The 23,445-nt window shown below is 45.4% G+C and overlaps 2 protein-coding genes across 3 annotated transcripts in view; one reads left to right on the forward strand and one right to left on the reverse strand.

The window, feature by feature from the left end:
• The window catches only part of LOC126336817 (methylosome subunit pICln), a 55,716-nt gene extending 32,993 nt beyond the window's left edge, over nucleotides 1–22,723 (reverse strand). The window contains exon 1 of the mRNA XM_050000876.1: nucleotides 22,603–22,723. Coding sequence (XP_049856833.1) covers nucleotides 22,603–22,721 — 119 coding nt within the window. The 5' untranslated portion in view covers nucleotides 22,722–22,723. The remainder of the gene's footprint in view (nucleotides 1–22,602) is intronic.
• A 545-nt stretch (nucleotides 22,724–23,268) lies between these two features.
• LOC126336813 (long-chain-fatty-acid--CoA ligase 4) overlaps nucleotides 23,269–23,445 on the forward strand; it is a 249,793-nt gene continuing 249,616 nt past the window's right edge. The window contains exon 1 of one of the 2 annotated variants that reach the window (XM_050000864.1): nucleotides 23,269–23,354. The gene's annotated coding sequence lies outside the window, so the exon portion shown is untranslated. The remainder of the gene's footprint in view (nucleotides 23,355–23,445) is intronic. The other variant, XM_050000869.1, reaches the window with a different exon arrangement.

Raw genomic sequence — 23,445 nt, forward strand, 5'->3', positions numbered from 1 at the left:
CAAGAGATTTTAAAGGTCAGTTCAGTTTTATAAACTATTTTATAAATTATTTTAGTCTGGGTTTGCAATCTCATAATGACAATGGTAAAAATGTTATGTTATTAATAAAATTGCTTAAAAATTTAAAGTGTATCTTATAGTGTGTAAAATACGATATACTCCAACAAGCCAAGATATGCTATTGTAAGACCCCTTTAAAACAAGGCAGTAAGACAGATGGTAATAACTACTAACAAGTTAACACTACCACATTAGTTAATCGTAATTTGGATTCCAGAATTTCTCTGCAGAAAACTACTTTTTCCAACTCACAAACAAGATTATATACAATTTAAATAACAAAATATTGCCTAGCAATATTTCCTGCAATTTGCAAAAAGTTTTTTTTTTTTTTTTTTTTTTTTTTTTTTTTTTTTTTAGTCCACAGTATTCTCCTATGGAGACTCAAATTCTTTGGCATCATAGATTATGCTAGTATAAGTAACACCTGTGAAAGCAGTCATGTTTATATACCAACTCTGCTGTAACCATTGTTCAGCTTTTTATATGGTGCAACTACCGGCCAGTTGTCCACGAGGATGAATGGCCACTGTCAAACTGTGAAAAAGAACAAAGTGGACCACCCTGTAGCATAACACGTAGCTGTACAAAACATACTTGATTTCAACAGCTGCTTCACAACTCAGGCCATCTGGATCCTCCCCTTCACCACCCACTTTTCGGGACTGCACAGGTGGGAATTATTCTTACAACACGTTCTCCACCCCCACCACACCTGTCAGCACTATCCTGCCACTCTAGTCCTTGCATGCTCCTCCAGGCAGCAGCGATTCCTCTCTCCCCAACCCTGCGTCGGCCTCAGAGGGTCGAACCAGCGACTCCCCGTGGACTGGAACGCTGGCACTTCTTCTGCTGCTGTGTGTAGCCGGTGGTGTGACATGTCCTGCCGTCCAGGAGAGCTGCCACACTTGAATGCTTTGTTAGTGAACTGGCAACTATTTATTTGCGGCTGTGCACCTCTGTTTTTGCTAAATGCACCACTCCGTGTCACGTACTCTTAACACTTAGGTTGGCCAGTGGGCTCCTTCTTCATGTGACTTGCACCATTCAAACTGCTGCGTGTACTTTTTCCATCGGTTTTACGCCCCTGTGGCCTCTATTTTACTTCGCAACTGCTGGAAAGCTTAATTCACTGTAAACAGGACCGCGCCTGGCTGTAACTTGTGCACTGAGAAATATTGCATCAAAACTGACTTTTCCTATCCCAAATAGTCGTGCTGCTACACCATGCTTAGCATGCAGAGAACAAAATAGGGGTTGTTTTACATGAGCGAGAGCTAATGTTTGTAATTCACCACAAGCATAATGTGGGGATAGCTTGTTACATGAAATCACTTAATAAAGGCACGTCTTCGAGGCCTGACTTAATGACCTAGCAATAATATATAACAGCTCACTTTACCATAGATCTGTATCTACAGACAGATGATGATGATGATGCACGATTATCGGCGCCTATACAAATTCCGAACCTTTTCTCAGTCCAATCTTGCCACTTTCATGAATGATGAAACGTTGAGGACAACACAAACATCCAGTCATCTCGAGGCAGGTGATCTGAAGACTGGAAAGTGGCACCGGTCACACCAATATACAAGAAAGGAAATAAGAGAACTCCCCTATATTACAGATCCATATCACTGACCTCGATTTGCAGTAGGATTTTAGAACACATACTGGATTCAAATTACAAATTACCTTGAATAAAACACTATTAGCACATAGTCAACAGGGAGTCAGAAAGTACTGTTCTTGTGCAATACAACTATAGCCAAGCTGCAGTAAGTTGATCCCAGACATTTGCAGTGGGAATGGTATGGCAACTTGGCATGCTCACTGCAACCAACAACGTAACACAATTTCGCAAATGTCTCTACGGCAACACCACAGAGTTGTCACAACTCTGCAATGACTACTGTTTTGCCTACAGCTGTTAGTACTTTTCAGCTGAAAGTTGCCAGCAGCACTGTGAGATCTTTATTCTCATGAAGTAAAGAGTGCTACTGACAGGCGATCTCGAATCGATTCCATATTTCTGGATTTCCAGAAGGCTTCTGATATCTTTCCTCACAAACAGCGTCTAATTAAACTGCGTGCCTATGGAGTAGTGTCTCAGTTGTGTGTTGGATTCATGATACTGCCAGGAAAGTGTTAATTCTTAGTAATTAATCAAAAGTCATCGAGTAAAACAGAAATGGTATCTGGCATTTCCCAAGAAAGTGTTACAGCCCTTCTGCTGTTTCTAATCTACACAAACAATTTGAGAGAGAATCTGAGAAGCCCTCTTAGACTGTTTCCAGATGATGATGTCACTTATCGTCAAATAAAATCATCAGAAGATCAAAACAAATTACGAAATGATTCACACAAGATATCTGTATGATGCAAAAATGGGTAATTAACTTTAAATAACGAAAATTGTGAGGTCATCCACATAGTTTCTAATAGGAATCCATTAAATTTTGGTTAGACAATAAATCACTCAAATCCAAAGGATTTCAACACAGCTAAATAACTTGGAACAACAATTACAAACAAACTTAAACTGGAAGGATCCCATTGATAATGTTGTGGGGAAGACAAACCAAAGACTGTGTTTTATTGACAGAACAATTAGAAGATACAACAGGTTTCCTAACAAGACTGTATACACCTCATTGAAAGAAAAGCATTTTCCCATTAGGGCAAGATCTTTCCATTATATTTCAATCACCAACTTTCTCCTCTGAATGTGAAAATACACACATGAAAAAAAGTTTTGCATCACCCCGGTTCCCAGAACTCCTGAAGATAGACGTTGACTGTGGATATTGTATCACAGGCATAGCCCCTCTGACTGTCCAGACATGTCGCTATATCCGCCCAAAGATGTAAACAACCATGCATGAGCAGTGCCTATTAGACGGAGGGGGTCCAACAGCCAGTCAGTTCCAGTTATTCCACCAGGAAGGAGATACATGGCTTGTGTTGTCTGTAGTCAATATGGCAGTCCGATCGCATCTACATTGTTACTTTGTGTCAGGAAGGGCTCTCAACAAGGGAAGAGTCTAGGCATCTCTGAGTGAACCAAAGATATGGAGGAGATACAGAAACTGTCAATGAGATGCCCCGTCGCAGGCCGCCCAAAGGCTACTACTGCAATGGATGACCGCTACCTATGTATTATGGCTCTGAGGAACCCTGACAGCAATGCCACCATGCTTTTCGTGCAGTCACAGGACGTCGTGTTACAACTCAAACTGTGTGCAACAGGCTGCATGATGCGCAACTTCACTCCCGACATCCATGGTGAGGTCCATCTTTGCAACCATGACATCATGCAGTGCAGTACAGATGGGCCCAACAAAATGCTGAATGACTTCTTGAATATTCGGGAATCCAGCCAGATGTTCGCGTCGTTCTCGCACGTCGTGCTCACTGAAGGAGTCACTTGAGCTTATTGGAAAGAAGTTCGATGGGGCTCTTCTTGACCTATTCAGGCATGTACTGACCTCGACGTACTTCCTATATGGGGGTCAGTTTTACGAACAAACAGAAGGGATGGCGATGGGCAGCCCTCTATCACCAGTGGTGGCCAACCTATTATGGAAAGGTTTGAAGAGGAGGCACTCTCTTCAGCCACATATCAACCCAAGTGCTTTTTTAGGTATGTGGATGATACCTTTGTCATCTGGCCCCATGGTAGAGAGAAGTTAGACGAGTTCCTGCTACATCTGACCTCTTGCCATCCGAACATTCAGTTCACAATGGAAATGGAGAAGGATGGACTACTTACATTCTTGGATGTTCTGGTGAAGAGAAAGGCAGATGGCACATTTGGTCATAGTGTGTACCGCAAACCCACACACTCTGACTTATACCTACAAGCCAGCAGTTGCCACCATCCGGCACAGAAGAATGGAGTGCTCGAAACACTGGTCCACAGAGCACAAACTCTGTCAAATCCTGATTGTCTGGCCACAGAAATAGAGCACTTAGAATCAGTGTTCAGCAGGAATGGGTACTCCTCTAGAGATATCCAGAAGGCACTTCAACCTGCCAACCGGCCAAAGGATCCAGAAGAAGAAGAACCAGAAGAGGCAAAGAAGATGGCATACCTGCCATATGCCGGATCTATCTCTGCCAAGATCAGCAGGATTCTCCAGAAATATGACATCAAGAGCATATTTTGCCCACCCACCAAAATTGGGGCTATGCTGGGGAATGTAAAAGATGACCTGGGGCTACGCAAGCCAGGTATTTACAATATACCATGCCAGTGTGGGATGTCATACATTGGCCAGACCACCAGAACTGTGGACATCAGGTGTAAAGAACACCAGAGACATACCAGACTCAGGCAGGCAACTATATCAGCCATAGCAGAGCATTGTCTGGAACTTGGTCATTCAATGGATTACAATGACACAAAGATAGTGACACAGACCTCAAGATTTTGGGACAGTGTCATTAAAGAAGCCATTGAGATTAAGGTCACGGACAATCTAATCAACCGTGACTCAGGATACCAAATCAGCACTGCCTGGAATCCAGCACTTGAGCTTGTGAAAACTCAACGCAGGACACTCTGGAATTCTACAAGAAATAGAAGTGGAGACTGAGAGAACTGCCGCGAGACAAGGTGTCGGACATTAGAGACCAGATCTGACACACCCCAGATCATGTACTCGACTTCAGAAGATAGCCAGGCCAGGCGTGGACGGCGGAGGGAACACCGGTGACCAGAGACGGACAATGTAGCCACGTCTTGCGGGCGCGGACCACAGATGGAACGCTCGACTCGGCGCGGACCGATTAGGGAACGCAAAGCTCCTCCCAGGCACAAATACTGGACTCGATCGACCCAAGGACCAGTCTCAGGCAGCACCTGAAGAAGACAGTGAGGCACGCTGTTGAAATATCGTGCGAGAACGACAGGAACATCCGGCTGGATTCCCGAATACCCAAGATGTCAACAGATCGCCGGGAAAGCATGAAGAATTACAACATGCTGAATGGATCATTCAGGATTGGCGTCACATTCTGTTCACCGATGAGTGTCACATATGCCTTCAACCAGACAATCGTCTGACACGTGTATGGAGACAACTTGGTCATGCCGAATGCCTTGACACACTGTCCAGTGAGTGCAGCATGTTGGAGATTCCTTGCTGTTTTGGGGTGGCATTATGTGGAGCTGACGTACGCTGCTGGTGGTCATGGAAGGCACCATAATGACTGTACGATACACGAATGCCATCCTCTGACCAATAGTGCAACCATATCGGCAACATATTGGCGAGGCATTTGTCTTCATGGACGATAATTCATGCCCCCATTGTGCCCATCTTGTAAATGACTTCCTTCAGGATAACAAGATCACTCACTAGAGTTGCCAGCCTGTTCAACAGACATGAACCTCATCGAACATGACAGGGATAGATTGAAAAAGAGCTGTTTATATAGGGCGTGACCCACTGAGCGCTCTATGCCAAATTGCCGTTGAGGAGTGGGACAATCTGGACCAAAACAGTGCCTTGATGAACTTGTGGATAGTATGTCACGACAAATACATGATGTATCAATGCAAGAGGACGTGCTACTGGGTATTAGAGGTATTGGTGTGTACAGCAGTCTGGACTACCACCTGTATGGTGGTACAACATGCAATATGTGGTTTTCATGAGCAATAAAAAGGGCGGAAATGACATTTATGTTGATCTCTCTTCCAATTTTTTGTACAGCTTCTGGAACTCTCGGAACTGGTGATGCAAAACTTTTCTTAATGTATGTATTTTGTTGAATCCACTTACATAGGGAGAAATTATCATCATGATAAAACAGGTGAAATGAGAGCTTGCACAGAAAGATTTAAGTGCTTGCACACCATTAGAAAGTGGAACAGTACAGACATAGCATGAAGTTGGTTCGAAGAACGATCTGCCAGGAACTTGCATGTGAACGGCAGAGTAGACGCGCTGATGTAGGAAAGTATGGGTTAATCTGGTAGGATCAATGCAAAGTCGACACAGGACAGTGGATTCTTTCAGGGAAGAACAGAAGCAGGAGACCCATGCTGCAGTAGTCTCCTTGACAATGCACAGTCTGCATAGAGGGAACAGTAGCCTGTCAGACACCATCCAAGTGAGGAGAGATATTATTTGCACCCACAAATCCATAATTGTGACCATCAAAGTGAATACTGAGTGAGTAGTCATTTCTTTAGCCAAAAAGCCAGCCAAATTATGCCCTCGAGTAGCCACATGACTTACAACCCTGAGAAAAACAACTGAGCAGGCAGTGCGACTCAGGTCAGAATGAAAGTCATGAATAACAAATATCAGAGGTTGACAAGAACAACACTGATAAACAGCCTGGATGCTGCTCACAAGGCACTACAAATTAAGATATGGTCGAGGAAGGTCTGTTTAATAAAATGTAGGGCTGTGTATATGGCTATCAACTGCACCATAAAAATTCTACACATCCAACGAAACACATATGTCTGACCATCAGGAGATGTGAAAGCATATCCCATCCCATCCATAGTTTTTACAGCCACCAGTATAAATGATGGTACCACCCTGATAATCCTCAAGAACTGAGAGGAACATACACTGCAATATCATGATGGCAACTGAAACTTTGGATCCTTGAAATAGTGGTCAGGGTATTAATCAACATGAATAGCAGGGGGAGGGGGAGGGGGAGGGGGAGGGGGCGGGGGAGGGGGAGGGGGAGGGGGAGGGGGAGGGGGGTGGAAAGGTGCAAGGAAACTCATGGAGCACATTCGAAGTAGGTTATGTGGAGGTCCAGTCAGTAGGCCTCTAGGTATATGACAACTGGTAACCCCACTCGAGGGCTGATGTCAGTTTTTGTTATGGTTTTAGGGCGCAAAACTGATACAGTCATTAGCTCCCGGTCTGTGACTTAGGAAAAGGTAAAAAAACGAAACTGGAAACCATCAGCAATGGGAACAAAACTCAAAAAATTGGAGAAACTAAAAACAGAAGGAAAACATAAAAAACCACTATAGAAGGGGGTTGGTTGTCCCCAAAAAGAGCTTCAAATGACTGACGTCATCTCACTGGCACTAATAAACTCGAGAACGCGATCGGCTGAGTGCGTGTCATCTGCTAAAATGGAAGATATATCAGGCGACAGCTGTAGACGGGCGCGTAACGGAGTAAAGTAGGGGCACTCAAGTAAAAGGTGCCTTACCGTCCACAGCTGAGAGCAGTGGGGACAGAGTGGGGAAGGATTGCCACTTAAAAGATGTCGATGGCTAAAAAGACAGTGCCCTATCCGGAGTCTAGTTAAAATTACCTTCTCCCGACGACGTGTTCGGGAGGAAGAGGCCCAAGCACAGGGAAGAGCTTTCACGTCCCGCAATTTATTATTGGGAAGTGCCAACCAATGTGCGTGCCATAAAAGAGCAACAGGACAACATAAAACACTCCGTAGATCAGCGAAGGGAATCATGCGAATAGCTGGCCGAAGAAGAGAGACTGCAGCCTTGGCCGCTATATCGACCGCCTCATTTCCACAGATAGCAACGTGTCCTGGGATCCAGAGGAACACCACAGAGACGCCTCCCAAGTGGAGGCAGTCCTGAATCCGGTGGACCAGAGGGTGGACAGGGTAGAGAGCTTGGAGACTGAGGAGAGAGCTGAGAGAATCTGAACAGGTAACATACTGTAACAGCTGATGGCGACAGATGTATTGGACAGCCTGGAGAACAGCGTAAAGCTCCGCAGTATAAACCGAACACTGGTTGGGAAGCCGAAATCGATTTGGAGTGTCGCCAACAATATAGGCACTCCCTACACCAAACGATGTTTTTGATCCATCAGTGGAAATAAATGTGGCTTCCTTCATTTGTGCACATAGAGCAGCAAACACCCGATGATAAACAAGTGAAGGGGTACCATCCTTGGGAAACTGACAAAGGTCACAGAGCAGGCATGTCCAGAGACGGAGCCAAGGCGGTGCTGCACCCCAAACTTCCGAGGAGGGATTGAAGGTGCTAAATGAGCTAGTAAAGAAGTCCCAGCTTGCCTTCTTGCTATTGTGGAAGACACGACAGCATCGCGCATGGAACTGCTCATAGCGGATACAGTTGGCCACAGTAGGATGGTGTCGGAAAACACGAAGAGCACGTCGCTGCTCACGTATTGCGTCACACATTCCGCAGCTGTGAGAATAACGTCTGTAATGTGAGTGACCTCATCATCGACGCTAGGAAAGTGACTGTCATCGAATGTCGCTAGAGACGAAAAAAGTGTCCAATCGGTTTGGGCAAACTTCCAGTGTCGCCGGCGCATATATGGCAGTTGTGGCTGCAATCAAAGGCCACATAGAAAGTGGTCACTCGAGTGTGTATCAGCAAGGGCGAACCATTCGAAGCCCCGAGCTAGAGGAACAGTACCGACCGAAAGGTCCAAATGAGAGAAATTTGTCATGGAGGCAGACAAAAATGTAGGATCCCCAGTGTTGAGGCATACATGATCCGCTTGGTGGAAGATGTCTATTAATAGTGAGCCACGCGGACAAGGATGCGGAGATCCCCAAAGCGGGTGGCGGGCATTGAAGTCCCCAACCAGCAAATAGGGGGGTGGAAGCTGACCAAGAAGATGAAGGAGATCAGCTCGTGCCATTGGTGTGGACGGTGGAATGCATACAGTACAAAGAGAGAAGGTGTATCCAGAAAAGGAAAGATGGACAGTGACAGCTTGGAAGGAAGTGTTTAAGGGGATTGGGTGATAATGGAGAGTATCATGGAGAAGAATCATGGGTCCTCTATGTGCTGGAGTGCCTGCAACAGTGGGGAGATCATATCGGACTGACTGAAAATGGGGGAAAACAAAGCGGTCGTGGGGGCGCAGCTTTGTTTCCTGAAGACAGAAGATGACCGACGAGTAGGAACATAAGAGAATAGACAATTCATCCCGACTGGCTTGAATGCCACAGATATTCCAATGGATAATGGACATAGGGTGGACAGAAAATGGAAGAATGTGACCAAGGTTGCCCTCAACTCAACGACTGCTCAGAGCTTGTGACCGACAGCGTGGAACAGCATTCAGCCGAAGGCAGAAGCTCCTGCCACCAGCGATCGGCCGCCAGCAGTGCGCCTCGGTGACACAGAAGATGGCCAAGGGCAGCTACCACCAGGTGGTGCTGTAGATGAGACACGCCGTAGCGGAGAAGGAGAGGAACAGGGTTTCTTATTAGACTTCTTGGAAACAGGATGTTTAGATGAAGGAGGAACCGATGGTTGCAAAGGTCAACACCTTTTCCTTCACTCTGATTTCCTGAATGAGCTTTTCGTCTTTAAAAATGGGGCAATCTCTAGAGGAAGCAGCGTGGTCACCCATACAGTTGATGCAACGAGGGGATGGAGGTGGACAAGCACCCTCAAGGGCACCCTTGCCACACTTAACACATTTGGCCGAATTGGAACAGGTTGGTTGGTTAGTTTGTGGGGGTTAAAGGGACCAGACTGCTACGGTCATCGGTCCCTTTTTCCAAATACTAAAAACACCCACAGAGAACAAAAACGATCAACAGACGATAAGACAGATGACACAGAACAAGAGAAACGTAGACAAAGACCAGACAAGACAAACTAAAATCAGACAGAGGGTGACGGTGGTTGGCCAACCATACAAACAAAAGGGGAAAAGCTAACCACCGAGAAACACATGGGGGGGGAGAGAGAAAAAAAAGGAGAGAGAGAGAGAGAGAGAGAGAGAGAGAGAGAGAGAGAGAGAGAGAGAGAGAGAGAGAGAGAGAGAAATTGTAGGCCATAGGCCAGAATCAACACAAAAACACACACACTTACATTAAGCGATAAAATCCCCCTGCCCGAATAAAATGCAAAACCAAGTCCACCATGGAAGAGTCAACTGATAAAAGAGCAGAGAGCATGTCAGGCAGCGCAAAAGTCTGCCTGAGCACGGTTAGAAGGGCGCACTCCGACAGAATATGGACCACACGACACAGTAAATAACTGTGCGTCAGTCAGGTGTGGCCAATGCGGAGCCGACAAAGGACGACTGAGTCCCTGCGGTTGGCTCGCATGAATGATCGCCACACAGTCGTCGTCTCCTTGATATGGCGGAGTTTGTTTGGCACGGGCAGGTTGCGCCAATCAGTGTCCCATAAACCGAAAACTTTGCGGCGTAATAGTGCCCGCAAATCAGTCGCCGGGAGGCCAATCTCCAGAGATGGTGCACTTGTGGCCTCTTTCGCCAGGCGGTCAACAGTTTCATTGCCGGGTATCCCAACATGGCCTGGGGTCCAAACAAAGACCACAGACCTGCCGCTACGGGCGAGAGTATGCAGGGACTCCCGGATAGCCATCACCAGATGAGAACGAGGGAAACACTGGTAGAGAGCTCGTAAACCGCTCAGGGAATCGCTACAGATAACAAAGGACTCACCTGAGCAGGAGCTGATATACGCTAGGGCACAAAAGTTGGCGACCAGCTCAGCAGTGTAAACACTGCAGCCAACCGGCAACGAACGTTGTTCAGAATGGTCCCCTAGAGTTAGTGTATAACTGACACGACCAGCAACCATCGAACTGTCGGTGTAGACAACGCCAGAGCCATGATACGTGGCCAGGATGAAATAAAAGCGGCGTCGGAAGGCCTCCGAAGGGACTGAGCCCTTCGGGCCCTGTGCCAAGTCGAACCGAAGGCAAGGGCGAGGCACACACCACAGGGGTGTATGCAGAGGGGCCCGGAAAGGAGGTGGAACAGGGAAAATCCCAAGCCTGTAGAGAAGCTGTTTGACACGGACGGCGATCGGACAACCCGACCGGGGCCGACGTTCTGGCAGATGGACAACTGACTGCGGGAACAGGACACGATAATTTGTATGCCCAGGCAAGCTAAAAACATGGGCAGCATAAGCAGCCAGTAATTGTTGGCGTCATAACCGCAGTGGAGGGACACCTGCCTCCACAAGTATGCAGTCCACAGGGCTGGTTCGGAAGGCACCAGTGGCAAGGCGTATCCCACTGTGGAGGATTGGGTCCAGCACCCGCAACGCGGATGGGGATGCTGAGCCATAAGCCAGACTCCCGTAGTCCAGACGGGACTGGATTAACGCCTGGTAAAGCCGTAGGAGAGTAGATCGGTCGGCGCCCCACCTGCTGTGGCTCAGGCATCGCAGAGCATTTAGATGCTGCCAACACGCCTGTTTAAGCTGCCGAATATGAGGCAGCCAAGTCAACCGGGCATCAAAAACCACCCCCAAAAACCTATGTGATTCCACCACTGTAAGAAGCTCGCCGTCGAGATAAGGACGCGGCTCCGGGTGAACAGTGCGTCGCCGGCAGAAATGCATAACGCAGGTCTTGGCTGCCGAAAACTGAAAACCATGCGCTACAGCCCAAGACTGCGCCTTGCGGATTGCGACCTGTAGCTGACGTTCAGCAGCTGCAATGCCAATAGAGCGGTAGTAAAGGCAGAAGGCGTCAGCATACAGGGAAGCAGAGACAGAATTTCCCCACAGCCACAGCTAGCCCGTTAATGGCTATTAAAAACAGACAGACACTTAGAACAGAACCCTGTGGCACACTGTTCTCCTGGACTTGGGAGGAACTATACGAGGCCGCGACGTGCACGCGGAAGGTACGATACGACAGAAAACTGCGGATATAGATCAGCAGAGGGCCCCGAAGACCCCATCCATGAAGCGTAGAAAGGATGTGATGACACCATGTCGTATCATACGCCTTCCACATGTAGAAAAAGACAGTGACCAGATGCTGACGGCGGGCAAAGGCAGTACGGATGGACGACTCCAGGCTCACCAGACTGTCGGCGGCGGAGCGCCCTTTACGGAACCCACCCTGAAACGGAGCCAGAAGGCCCCGAGACTCCAGTACCCAATTCAAGCACCGGCTCACCATCCGTTCAAGCAACTTGCAAAGAACGTTGGTGAGGCTAACGGGACGGTAGCTGTCCACCTCTAAAGGGTTCTTCCCTGGTTTCAGAATGGGGACAACAAGACTTTCCCACCATTGCGATGGAAACTCACCCTCGACCCAAATGCGGTTGTAAAGGTCGAGGAGGCATCGCTGGCAGTCCACTGAAAGGTGTTTCAGCATCTGAGAGTGGATGCTATCTGGCCCAGGAGCAGTATCAGGACAAGCGGCGAGGGCACTGCGAAATTCCCACTCACTGAATGGAACATTGTACAATTCAGGATGGTGGGTGCGAAAAGAAAGACTCCGACGTTCTATCCGCTCTTTAATGGAGCGGAAACTGAAGGGGGAGTTGGCAGAAGTGGAATTCAGGGCAAAGTGCTCTGCCAAGCAGTTTGCAATGACGTTGGAGTCAGTACAAACTGCTCCATTCAGTGAGAGCGCAGGGACGCTGACAGGGGTCCGATAGCCATAGAGGCGTCGAATCTTGGCCCAGACCTGTGATGGAGTGACATGGAGGACAATGGTGGACACATACCGCTCCCAGCACTCCTGCTTGCGTTGGCGGATAATGCGGAGGGCTCGCGCACGCAGCCGTTTGAAGGCGATAAGGTGTTTAATTGACGGATGTCGCTTGTGACGCTGGAGTGCCCGCCGGTGAGCTTTAATCGCTTCAGCGATCTCAGGCGACCACCAAGGTGGTTTAGTGGGTGCTGTTCCTGAGGTAGATGGTGTGGGAGCAACAGCAAGATAAGGGGCCCCCATCGTCAAGGGGGCAGGTGAAGTCCTCTGACACTGAGAGCTGACTGTTTATGGTGCAGCTAAAGGAGCTGGAGCAGGAGTGACAGTGGAGGGATAAGATGACATCATGCGCACGGGATGTAGCCGTTCAAATTTCCGCTTAGCCTCAGTGTAAGTCAGTCGGACCAGGGTCTTATATTCCTGGATTTTGTGTTCTTTCTGTAAGATCCTGCAGTCTGGCGAGCAAGATGAATGAGGCTTTCCACAGTTGACACAGATGGGAGGCGAAGCACATGGAGTATCGGGATGAGATGGGCGTCCGCAATCTTGACATGTGAGGTTGGAAGTACAGCGGGAAGACACATGGCCGAACTTCCAGCACTTAAAGCACCGCATCGGGGGAGGTATATAGGGCTTGACATCACAACGATAGACCATCACCTTGACCTTCTCTGGTAATTTATCACCCTCGAAGGCCAAGATGAAGGCACCGGTAGCAACCCGATTGTCCCTCGGACCCCGATTAACACGCCGGATGAAATGAACACCTCTACGCTCTAAGTTGGCGCACAGCTCGTCATCAGACTGCAGAAGTAGGTCCCTATGGAAAATAACACCCTGGACCATATTTAAACTCTTTTTGTGGTGTGATGTTAACGTTAACAACCCCCAACTTTTCACAAGCAAGCAACTGCGTGACTGGGCGGAGGATGCTGTTTTTATCAAAACTGACCCAGAGCGCATTTTAGACAAGCCCTCCACCTCCCCAAACTTGTCCTCCAAATGCTCTACAAAGAACTGAGGCTTCATGGATACAAAGGATTCCCCATCAGCTCTGGTACAGCCGAGATACCTGGGCGAATACATTTCACTATCATTAATTGCCTTTCATTCCTCCCACGGTGTGGCCAGGGATGGGAACGATTTGGGGTCATAAACATTAGCTTTAAAATGAGCCCTTGAACGCTTAGAGACTGCTGGTGGCTGACCACCAGCAAGAGATGATGTACCACGCTTCATTGCGGGACATCTGCCCTGATGCCACCTACTCTGACCAAGGGCCCTCCCCATGGGCGCCACCCAGCCACAGCAAGAGCCACCTGGCAGGATGGCCATTGCCGGGAGTCCTTATGCCCCAGGGAGATGGGCATCTACTCCTTGGCATACACCGGGAGTATGGCGCAGGCATCAGCACAGCGATCCCTGTGTTGTCAGGGGGCTACAACCAACAGGGTACACGGTGGCCCCACCACAACGGACTGGCTACCGTGCTGGATCTTAGGTGCAAAAATGTATGAGGTCGTCGTCGGAGCGAAAAGCAACACTGCACATTGCAGCATGGTAATCGCACCCAGGGACGTATCCTCGCCCAAGAGATGGAAAACGAGCAGGACACCATTGCAACGACGAGAAAGCCGGCTAAAGGTCTCAATGCATGGCTGATACAGTGCACCATGTGAGACACCCTTCCCCAATTGGCTCGCTCTTCGGAACAATTCAGAAAGATGGAGGTCAAATCCGAGAGGGGACCATCATATAAGGCCGAAAAGGTTGAGACTCCTTTTAGTCGCCTCTTACGCCCGCAGGGGGGCGATTGGAACAGGACTGGCTGGTATGATTGAACCGCTGACACCGATAGCAACGTGTAGGGTTTGGGATGTAAGGGCGAACGGAAATTATCTCATAGCCCGCTTTTATGTTCAGTGGGAGTTGAACTCTGTCAAATTTCAAGAAGACAGTTTAGGTTGGAATGATGTTCGTGTCAACCCTTTTCATGACTATGAACAGCCGTTATGCCATGGTCAGACAGGTGGTGTTGAATTTCTTGGTCGGACAATCGGTAGAAGGAGCATGTATAAACGACCCCGCGTGAGGAATTTAAAGTGTGGTGCACTTCCACCCGGACAGGGAAGGTGTGCAGCAGTGAAGTATGCAGCAATTTTTGTGCCTGGAGGGCACTGACTGTTTCTAACAACAAAGTGCCATTTCGTAATCTGGAACAAGACTTTACAGGACCTGCAATTGTGTAGACACCTTTCTGAATAATGAAAGGGTTGACAGTGGAGAAGTCGTGACCTTCGTCAGACCTAGAAACTACAAGGAACTGTGGCAATGATGGAAGAACTGTCTGTGACCGAGACTCATTGAACTTACACTTGTGAGCAGACATAGAAGATGAGGCAACCATTGTCGAGCATCCATCTTCGGACGAAGGCACAAAATATACTCCCAGAGCGCGAGAAAGAAAGGGAAGGGAAGGAAAGAGGCGGAGGTGGGGGGGGGGGGGGGGGGGGGGGCGAAGATGGGGGACGGGGAAGGATGTGGAAAAGAAAGGTATGCAGCCCGGAAAGGAAGGAGGGCCACACTAGCTCGGGGTCCCGTACTCGCTACGCACATATCCAGAAAAGAGATGTGGACCGCTTGGCGGAGGGGGGTGGGGGGCTGATGTCAGGTGAGGTGGTTGATGTTCTTGTATACAAAAAGAATTTAATAAGTTGCATAGTAAGCAAACTGTTAAATGGTGATACCGTAAGTGGAGCAACAGTTGATACTATCGGAAACGATGTGGGAAGATCCCTGCTTCAGCACAGTGACTGTATATGGGTCTAGCCCATAAGGGAGGGGGGGGGGGGGGGGGGGCAGGAGTCAGGATCAGGATGGGCTGTGGGAGAACGACAAAAATGCACGACTACTGTTTTTGCAGGAGAGAACTGGATGCCACAGGAAAGGGTCCAAAGCCCTTCAGATGGCACCCTGGAATTTGTCTTCAACCGAAGCTGTAGATAGAGAGTGTACCAAATGTCAAAGTTGTCAATGTACAGTGTGGGGATGACCAGGTGTCCAACACATCACTAGCCCAGTGATCATGATGATCATGGCTGTAGCACTCAGCACAAATCCTTGAAGGAAGCCATTCTCTTAGATCCATGAGGAGCTGAATGATGTACCATCTCTAACCCAAAACAACCAGTGAAATAAAAAGTGATGAATAAAAATTGGTGGGGAGAAACTGCAAGGAGGTATTGGTATTTAGAAAAACCACTGTTGTATTGCCATTTCGAACCTAACCAGAAGGTTAGTTATGGATCGTCCCTCCCAGAAGCCTTACTATACGCCCATAAGACCTCATCATTCCACAACTCAGCATAAAAGTTGGGCTAGCATCCTGTGAAGCAGTTTGCAGGGCATGCCGGTGAGGCTAGTCAGTTGTTAGCTGTAAATGGATCTCTAGTTTCTGTGTGGCTTTAGGATTGGGATGAAATTATCTTACTGAAGTGAAAACACCTAGCCAAATACAGCTGAAGATGCTGAGTAGGTGGAATCTCTGAGTAACATCCAAATGTTGGATCACCTGATTATGAATCTAATCAGGAACTGGGATTTATCAAGAGATGAATCAAGAGATGAATCAAGAGATGAATCAAGAGACAAATCAAGAGACAAATCAAGAGACAAATCAAGAGACAAATCAAGAGACAAATCAAGAGACAAATCAAGAGACAAATCAAGAGACAAATCAAGAGATGAGTCAAGAGACAAGCTGTTACCAGTCAATGAAAGAATCGTTGATGGGGTACAGGATAGGAGGGATGTCTTCATCTCATGTTTTATGCATTCGAAAGATGGCTGGGTAAGAAGAGGATGCCACTGCAGTTATAAAGAGGGTTGTGAGATGCTCAGCAAGAACAGAAGCATTAGCAGATACACAGCCGTGAATGAGGTGACCAAGGATAGTTGCTTATCTTGGTGACCCAAAAGACTACAGAGCTCTGCCACACATGGGATGAAGAGGCAAATGTTGCCATGGAGGAGGCACAATGCTCCCAGCATTCCTTCTTACTGAATGTAATTAGACATCCAGCCTTATCATGAAGCTTGAAAGTCAAAGGTCTCACGTTCAAATCTCATTCTGGCACACAGTTGTAACCTGCCAGGAAGTTTCTTGAAAGTTCATGTTTCTCCTACCGGTAATTTTCAATATGGAAAAAAGGATCATAAATACAAAGCCGTGAAAGGAGAGATATTGGTGGAGCTGAGCTGTGAAACTGACGGTCTCCTGAGAAAAGAACTTAACAAATTTGTGTTGAGTAAACATGTATTTTCGAAATAGTAATGAGGGATTAAAATTGGGCTACTCTGGTGAACAGAGAGAAATTCTCTTCATAAGATGGTGTCATACTTGGCCAAAATCATGCTAGATAGACAACATTGCACAATGGACTAGCGTGCTGAGGAAGAGGAGAAACCACCTCACAGTGCGGTGGCTCATGAGCCTCAGCTCACGCCCTGGATATTGTGCTGGTTCAGTAGGCACTAGTCGCCAGCCCAATGTCCTTATAGTGCACATCTAATACCTTTGGCTAAGTTTTCTTGCCAACTGATTTTAACAGTTTCTATTATAGGCTCATAGGGTTGCAGAGGGGACTTAGTCGACAAAGTTTTGATAAGGAATCCATGTCCAGAAATATACTGTTTGGGCGTAAAATAAGTTTAAGAGCAGATCCCTTTTAAATATCCCACTCCACAGTACGCATACAGCTAAGATAAAGAGCTCTGACGTCTGTGCTCTACAGGAGCCCTAGGCATGGCCATGTTTCGTCTGGTTCTCTTCTACATGACAAATGATGCATTCTTCAAGTTGACAGTGTGCCATGTTATGTAGCACCAGTGAGCCCTGCTAGTTGTGACTGTATCAGTCCCTCGAAGTCATGGTTGCACTCTGATGAAAATGGTACACTATACTGCACTTGCCCAAGAACTGTTGGAAGCACTCTCTTCTCAGTTTGTGAGCATACCACAATGCAAGAGATTTGAATGTGATCTGGCCTTCAAACTTATTTTATATCCAAACGGTACCTTTCCAGACATGGCTTCCTTATCCAAACTTTACCTGCTACTTCCCCCTCTATAACATGTAGAAGCCTGCAATAAGAATTGTGAAACAATCTGTGTAATGTAACTGTATGCAAGTCAGCACTGAACATACTCCCCAACTGCAGAAATACAAACTTCCAACCCCTCCCCCCTAGGTTGTTTGCTAAGAGTTGGAGTTGAAATTAGGATGTTATTATTTACTGCAGCAGAGAATGGAGATATTCATCTCTCCCAGAAATCCTCACCAATTCCCAAATTTCTGCTGAAAAAGTAAAGATACAGAACAGAAGCCTGGGCCATGACATCTTTTTGCGTCCACTGAAAGTCTACGTGGCTTTTAAAATGCTGACGCTACATTTAATGCAGATAAGACTGCTGCTTATTTTGGCAGCACTGTCCTTTTCCTCAATTCAGACTGAAAATCTGTTTTCACCCATGTCTCCTAAAATGAGAGACAAATTATAAAATGGGTGCATTGTTCACTTTTTTGTGGTCCGCCACTTCTCAATGCTGTCACTGTGTCCTAACACAGACAGCTGACTCTGCAGCATCCAATCAGCCTTACGAAGCACCCATTCTTGCTGATGATGTTTGGTTACTGCTTTCTCAGCTACCTGGATTATAACAGGGAAAGGAAATTGCAATGTAATTTATTTACCATTTTGAACAAAGCAGCCACTCCAAGGCAGGTGATAATATCATGAGGCCTATGCTGCTAAACAATGCCAATGCAGTGGTGAAATTTGTCACTTTACTAATATTTAGAAGGTATGAGTATTTTATTAGAAGCACATCTTTTAAAACTTGACACCGGAGGCAGCTGCTGGAGGACTTGCACAGACATATCCAATAACGAAAACAGTGGTGGGAGTTCTTGAATGAGGCCTGTAACACCTTTACTGTCAACACATTCATATTGAGACACACAAACACAGCACATTTGCTACATGTGAAATGATGGTGTTAGGCGAGGAGTCATAAGAGTTTATATGGTGGTAAGTCCCTATGGGACCAAACTGATAAGGTCATCGGTCCCTAAACTTACGCACTACTTAATCTACCTGAAACTAACTTAGGCTAAGGGCAACATAGACACCCATGCCCGAGGGAGGACTAACTTCAGACGGGAGTAGCCGCACGAACCATGGCGAGACTCCTTCGACAACACGGCTACCCTGCACGGCATTGAGTTTATGACTCTTCACCCATTCATAACTGAGGGTATCTACACATACAACTCAACTCTGCAAAAACACTTAAGAGCACGGCAGAGGGCACTTTCTCTGTGCTGTAATATTGTCTTTACAATCCCTATGGAAGTGATTTTGTGGATTATTGTATATTCCTAGAAACATCACTTAAATTTTGTTCTTGAAACTTTGCAAGCAGGCGTTCACACGTGAGCATCCGCAGAAATTTAGCTGGGGAGGAGCAAAGTGCAAGACTCTAAAATTGGCAAACAAGCTTTATGTTACAAAGCAACTGCTAAAGCTATAGCACTGCATCACTGAGATTAGCCAGCCACATAATGCTACAACCAGCTAAATAAGTGGTGCAGTGGATCACAGGAAATCACTTTTAATTGTGTACAAGAAATTTTAATTAGTTAAAGCTTTGTATTCCGCAAAGGGAGGGGGCAGGGGCCATAAATGCCTGTGGATGCCTATGCTTTCATGGAATAGTTTTGGGTCTGTCATCTTTCCTACGAAGCTTGTATCCTCTTACCAAAGAGAAATTTGAGGGCTTGATGAATGTATCTTGTAGACAAATACAGACAAGTTTTGCCTGTAATGCAATTTTTAGTTTGTGCCTGTGTGTGCTGCAATCATTCACTGATTCGTGGGTACCATCTTTCAGTGGTGTTTCTGCTACCCTTCTATCTTCATCATGGTGGTGGAAAAGAGGAGGTGGTGTTTTACTAACTCATGTGTGTCCATATCTCCATAACCTATATTGAAGGCTTCCTGGTCAGATGGCACTTACTCTGATTTCACAGTCTTAAGTTTACCTCTGGCTGCAGCCTTCCTCTATTTTGGTGATAGGAACTGAGCTGTAGCCTGAGACGCACTATCTACATCTAATGATTGAAAGGGTTCTTGAGTTGGCTAAATTAATTTCAACTAGACAATTCTTTCTTGAGTTATGCTTGGAAAATTTATTTTGTTTCAGCATATGGTGCACATTTTGTAACTTTAATTACCTGGACTCTCTTCTTTCCAGTCAAGTTAGGGCATCCCACCTCCAGACTGGATGCTAACCTGTGGAGTTAATGCACCATGGCAGGGATAAGCATGTTGTCTCCAATTCAAGAGCAGCACAACCAAGTCTTCAACATGTTGCACCACCTTTACTACCCACAGCGGGATGGCAAATCTCTTGCATTCATGTACCTTAGCTGAATGAAGCATGCCTTGAGATACCCAGGTAATACTGGTGTATTGAAAGAAGTTCTCTCTTTCATACAATCAACCTTTATGATTGTATCACAAGCCTCTGTGATGCCTTCAGCCTGCACTTCAATAACAACAAGTATATCTATGATAGGCAATATAAACTTCATAACTCCATTTTCCTAAATTTTACGGGAGAAGTAAAGATGATTTCTCAAAACAACAACAACAACAACAACAACAACAACAACAATAATAATAATAATAATAGCGTGTGTGTGATGCAGAAAGGTGCTACATGTGCAACACTCTACTAGAAGCTTAAGTACTGATATATTAGAAACATCAGTGCACTTACAAATCTTGTCTTTGATAATGGAGTTACTGGAATTATGAGGTTTTCACAGACAGATGGAGTTATGATGTTCTCACTGTCTATCATTAATATCTTAACTTATAACACCATCTTCATTTGAATGAAGTTCAAGTAGCAGAATGTTGACTGGGTGCTCTTTAAGTTCCTTAACTTTCAATAAGTTTGTCACCTGCTGAGCTGTTACATCTCAACAAACAGAATGTTATTCCTCATTCACTTCAATGATTTAACTCCACCAACTAAACCATGGCTTATATAGAACACAGATAGTTTATCAAACAATCCCTTTTCACATTTCATTATTATAAATAAGTTCAGTAAAAGGGACATTTTCTGTTATCAACTCAAAAGCTTCACAGGGAGGACTACATATTCAAGCCCTTGTTTGTTTGGATGCTTTTACTCCCTGGCAGTATACCTACTCTACTGGCAATATTTTTTTTTTTTTTTAAATATCCAGGTTCTTTGGAATAATATAAGAACTGAAACTGTAGCAAAACAAAAGCAGAACTTCCTAAAGTTCCATCACAGAGGATGATCAATGAGTATTGTCCAGTTTTATCCTGGCACCACAGCTAACGCTGAGTGATATTAATACCAGCGGCATTGAGAAACTGCTGAAATGACAAGTAACAATCAAACAGTCATAAAGTGAAGATATAGTTCATAAGCTGAGGACTCCATGTTCATCAATCTACATCTGCATCTATACTCTACCAATGACTGAAGTGCACTAGACACTACATTGTGTTTTTATTACATATTAGGATTTCTTCCCACTCCACTTATATCAGGTGCTTGGGAGCAAGACCTGTTTAAATAAAGCTGTGGATGAAGTATCAGTAAAAGAGATGGGAGTGTCCTGAGAAAAATTCCAGGGGTTAACACTAAAAAAACTCTGTACAGCAATCAACAAATTATCCTTACGATTTATAGCTTTCGAAGGAAGGAAGATTAAAGCTTAACATCGTACTGACAATGACATCGTGGAAACTATGAACTGCATAAATGATCAGGACTCTGGACACAATCACTTTGATTTTATGTTCATTTAGCTGTGCCCCTCTATTTCATCAAGTTACAGGTAATTGTACCGTACACTAAAATCGTATGTCTGCGCCACAGTAATTTTTTTAGTTCCACAAATTATTGCATATGTGGAGAATATTATTCTCAAAGTTGGTTTGCCTCTTTGTGCTATCATTAACTTGGAAGGCACCCAACCATGGCCTGTAATTAACAATATTGAGTGACTAGATACTGTATCACCGTTTCTCATTAATTTCAATGGTTCCTATGATGTAATCGAGGAAAGATCAAAATATTGGAAAATGTTGGTTGTAGTGACCGATTTGTAGCGCACCCTGAAGTCAAGGTTAGACTGAAAGGCGATAATTTGCTTGTGAGTCAGCAAAGCTAAATAAACATTGCGGTAATTGATTGGCCTAATGTTTACATTCACACAGTATTTAAACGCATTTTGCCATATATATAACATCCTTTTCGCCATAAACACAAACTGCACGTTACATTCAGAAAACATACCTGTGATAATGGGTATGTCTCAGAGTATTTTGATGTTCATTCTGTAAATACCTCGCAAATAAGCTACGAAAAAAAGCAAAAGCAGGAGGGACAGTAGCGGTGACCACTACGTATTTCACCCTAATTTTACCAATTACCCGAAGCAGTATCAAGATATCACTCATGATATGGTTCATTGTATTTCATCACTTTCATTAAATGCCTTTTGGTTATTTTTTTCTCCCGCTAAACAAACTAAGTATAGTGTATATACGAAGTAGGCTACTTTTCTCAAAAGCTGACAGATCTTATTCATTAACTAATAAACAGGTTGAAAACTACAACATCTACCATCAAATCACATTGTAACTTATCGCATATCATGCACCTATTTCGCACATCACAATGAGCACATTTTTAAACAAAAATCATTAAAGGAACCAAAGAGGAAATTATATTTTAACAGAATTTTCTTTCATGCTATATAAGTCTTATCGCATTTCTATTTCAATGTCGTCCACATGCACTGCGTAAGAAATAAAATAATAAATTAAACACATATTGCAAGCCTAAATGCCGGTTGAGAACTTGTATATGCCCTTAACCTACATTAACACCAACGGATGGAAGCAAGAAATACTATGTGAAATAAAAGTCATACTCTCTAGTAACTGATGTCACTTGTAGAATTTAAGTCAGTTCAGCATGTTGAAACGCACCTTTCCGTTATAAACAAAGTGCCTTTCCCAATATCTCTGTTGTTAACGTGTGCGACAGTGGCGGGCTGTTGGTGTCTTATACCTTCCGTAGGAGGTGGAAAATTACTTAACACAACCATTTCCAGAGTTTCAAAATTACACACAATTGCAGATCAGTCCGAACATTCATAAACAAAACACTAATACATGTACACAAAACACTTTCAGCTTACAACGCCTCCCGCGTGCTGAATTTAAGAGCAGCTGTCAATTGTACCAACATACGCATCATGGAATGTGTCTTCAACACACGCAGGAAGGCTACAATTTGGCTTTGTTATGTTGCTAGAATTGGTATCAAACAAATAACAAAATGTTACGAGTGAGCAGTAGCATACACGTATTTTGTATACTGTGAAACATGTTATTAAACGGCAGTTTTGAAGGCACTTAGCGGTCATTATGATTTTGTGTCCGTGCACCATAAGTTGATGTTTCTAACTGCTCGATGATAGTGAGAATATCCTCGAGGAAACCCGCATCTGCGCAGTGGATACTTGCATTCATTGATCGACTAGCGTGTGTCTACACACACTACGTCAGTAATCACGCCACTGCCAGGGGCTGGAAAGCGGGCGCGCGATTGGTTGGCTTGAAAGTTCCAAAATACGACAGATCCGTAGCTGTGTTGTGAGCACACTTTGTGCTTTGCGTGTGTGACATCAGCGTGGGGAAGACGTTGCAACAAAACGTTTACTTAGTCGCTTATCGTGGTAAGTAAAGTCGTATTTTAATTGCTTATTATTGCTCATTAGTCTGGTTTTGTTACATATTGTATTAACACATGGATTACTTAGGTTAGAG

Source organism: Schistocerca gregaria, chromosome 2 (assembly GCF_023897955.1).
Source record: "Schistocerca gregaria isolate iqSchGreg1 chromosome 2, iqSchGreg1.2, whole genome shotgun sequence".
In the NCBI taxonomy this organism is placed as follows: domain Eukaryota; kingdom Metazoa; phylum Arthropoda; class Insecta; order Orthoptera; family Acrididae; genus Schistocerca; species Schistocerca gregaria.